Raw genomic sequence first — 2,876 nt, 5'->3', positions numbered from 1 at the left:
CAGTGGCACAGTGCCTGCCTGGCAAGCACAAGGCCCTGAGTTTGATTCCTAGTACAAAAAAATAAAAACAAAAACTAACTAACACTATGTGTTACCTACTGAACTTTCCTATTTGGCAACTTCTCATGATTTGGAGAGTGCCCAAAAGCTTTCTTTCTTCCCTTACTTTACCTTCATGGTAGTTCCAGCATAAACAAGAGCAGAGTTTGGAAAATTGGTTCATCTTCACCAGAAAGTAATGATTTAACCCAGTAAGTATATAGGGTTGATTTCCTACTGTATCTTGTTGCCCTCTAACACCATCTCAGACCCATGCACATCTAGGCAAACACCCTTGCCATACTGGCTGCTTCTTCCACATTATTTGTTCACAGACGTCCAATGTCGAAAGACAGTAAAGCACTAGGGTTGGAAAATACAAGAGCTTCCCTACTGAGTTCATTTAAATCTTTTCAAGTTCCTTGGGGATTGAACCCAGGGTCTTCCCACTAAGCTACATTCCCTCAGCCCACACACATTTTTTTGAGGCAGGTTCTCACTATGTTGCCCAGGCTGGTCCTGAACATGTGATCCTTCTGTCTTAGCCTCCCAGAGTACTGGAATTGTAGATGTGCACCACCACTCCTGGCTTTTTTATTTTTATTTTTTTGAAACACAGTCTCACTAAGTTGCTCAGGCAGACTTGAACTTGCTGGAATTATAAGTGTGTGCCACCACACCAGGCTAGTTCCACTTTTATAGGCAAAGACACTGAGGTTCAGAGGGGTTAAGCAGCATGCCCAAGGTCACTAGCTAATAAGGGGGAGTGAATGAACACACAGGTCTGGCGGCACGGGTTGCTGGAATCATTTCTTCCCTTTTTTCCACTTGGGCCTGCCTCCCAACGTGTAGCTCTCCCTATGGCCTCCAGATGCCTCCCATAAACTTCCGTAATGCTTGTGAGCTAGAACAAAGGCTGGCTTTTCCAGGAGGTTTGTATGTGAGAGATCTCCTGAGAACCCACTTTTATCCCACCCTGCTGTCATAATTAACATCTGGGCAGCTCTTTGCAATTTACCAGTATTTTCAAAATCTAACTCACTTAGACTTGTGAGAGGCAAAACAAAAATTGTCTGCATTTCTTTTTTTTTTTTTTCCGGTACTGGGAATGGAACTCATGATCTCATGTTTGCCAGGCAGGCCTTCTGCTGCTAAGCTAAACCCCCAGCCTCCAAATGTCTGCATTTCTTTGAGAGAAAACTTGGCTGAAGAACTTAAACACCTTGCCCTAGGGCATCCTGTTGGAACCCCAAATGTCTGTCTCCAGATCCTATGAGCCATAAGAGGAAGATCCAGACTCACATGCCAGCTCCCAGCCCCAGATCTTGTGCTTCTTGTTCTATAGCACTTGCCTTTGGTATCACATCCTTAGAGTGTTTGAGATTTTGGACGTGAAACCATCATTATGGCCACAATAAATGGAAATTTAAGACCACAGGGCTCTCTGGGTTCGTGGTAAGGTTATCCTGCAGCTGTTGAAGCTTGTAAGACTCTAGTGATGAGAAAGGAAATGATTTGGGCTCAGGGCCTTGCTTAGCAGCATCTCTAGGAATCTCAAAGCAGTGCTGGCAGGAGCCAGAGCCTGCATCTGAGGGGAGGGGTGGCCGTGACTTGTGGATTTGGGAAGGGTAGGGGAGGCACTCTGCAGTCTGGGCTCTATCACCCACCACTAGCTTTTCCTCTGTGCAGAAAATACCCGAGGTCTTCAGGAGTGACCATAGATGATTCCTTTCCAGAATCCAAGAGCACTCAGAAACCCAAGCTTTTACAGAAACGGAAGACACTGGTTAGTGACAATGCCCTTTTGGAACACCACATACCAGTCCCTGGTCCGTGTCTGTCTCCCTTTCTGCAACCCCAAAGCACCACACACCTGAAATATGCCCACCAGAGTAGCCTCTTCCCAAGCAGGAGAGTGCAGCTCACAGATGCAAGGCCCACCAGGCTTTGCAAAGGCAGAGACAGCATCCTGGTTGCTCCTCACCCAAAAAGTCTTCCCAGACTTACCCCCTTCCCTCAGACCCCTTGCCCAGAAGGTCAACATTCTAGAGTAGACCTCATTTCTTCATCAAGCCCACCATGCGCCAGCTGCCTGCTCAGTGCTGGGACTGTCACACTAGGTCGTCCGAGGCTTTCTAGTGCTGTGACTGTATCTTTCTGTCTTTATGACCCTAGTATCTGATTAGGTACTTAAGTGGCTACCACAGAGCTTCTGTTGATAGTTTCATAATATTGTTACTTAATCAACAAATAACCATTGTCGAAATCTCAGAGGAACAAACACATTTGAGCAAACTTACAACGGTAGCTCACGGTGGAGCAATGTAGTCTGTGTGGTGCTTTTCTTTGTGTGTGTCCCTTGAGGAAGATTTGAGAATATGTGCGCCACACACTTTGTGAAGCTGGGGACTCACTTTGTAAAGGCGGAGTAAGATGGCGACTCTCTTTGTAAAGGAGAAACTGAACTATATCCCCTCTTGTCAAACCCTGTCGGCTCCCTACCCGCAGCAGCTGTAACCTAACTCGGTGCACCCAGGGCCAAGCACATTTGCTCTTTCCTCTGTGCGGCCAAAACCAACCACCAGGGGACGCTGTTCTCCCTGCTCTCCCCCGCGCCCCCTCTCCCGCCCAATTCTGATGGCCACCTTCCTATTTTCGCCTGCAGTGGGTAGCAGAGAGCATGGAGCTCCCTGGAATATTGCATTTCAGTCACCAGCCTGCTGAGCCCAACTGTTATAATAACCCCGCCACCACGCGGCCAACGCCGCTAGATATTTCTACTCGCCTCTCCAGTCAACCCTTTCCCCCCAGTAGAAACAGCTGAGCACTAGTATTGG

At 47.6% G+C, this 2,876-nt stretch overlaps 1 protein-coding gene across 4 annotated transcripts in view; it reads left to right on the top strand.

Moving 5' to 3' along the window:
* The window catches only part of Tsnaxip1 (translin-associated factor X interacting protein 1), a 21,068-nt gene that overhangs the window by 3,361 nt on the left and 14,831 nt on the right, over positions 1-2,876 (top strand). For 2 of the 4 annotated variants that reach the window (XM_005403625.2, XM_005403624.2), the window contains exon 2: positions 1,729-1,825. The exons of the other annotated variants lie outside the window; for them this stretch is intronic. In XM_005403625.2, the coding sequence (XP_005403682.1) occupies positions 1,729-1,825 (97 nt within the window). The remainder of the gene's footprint in view (positions 1-1,728; positions 1,826-2,876) is intronic. 4 annotated transcript variants of the gene reach the window in all.

The sequence above is a fragment of the Chinchilla lanigera genome, unplaced genomic scaffold (genome assembly GCF_000276665.1).
Source record: "Chinchilla lanigera isolate Chin_1 unplaced genomic scaffold, ChiLan1.0 scaffold00083, whole genome shotgun sequence".
Lineage (NCBI taxonomy): Eukaryota > Metazoa > Chordata > Mammalia > Rodentia > Chinchillidae > Chinchilla > Chinchilla lanigera.
Note: the sequence above shows the minus strand (reverse complement) of the source record. Positions and strands in the feature narration are given on the sequence as shown.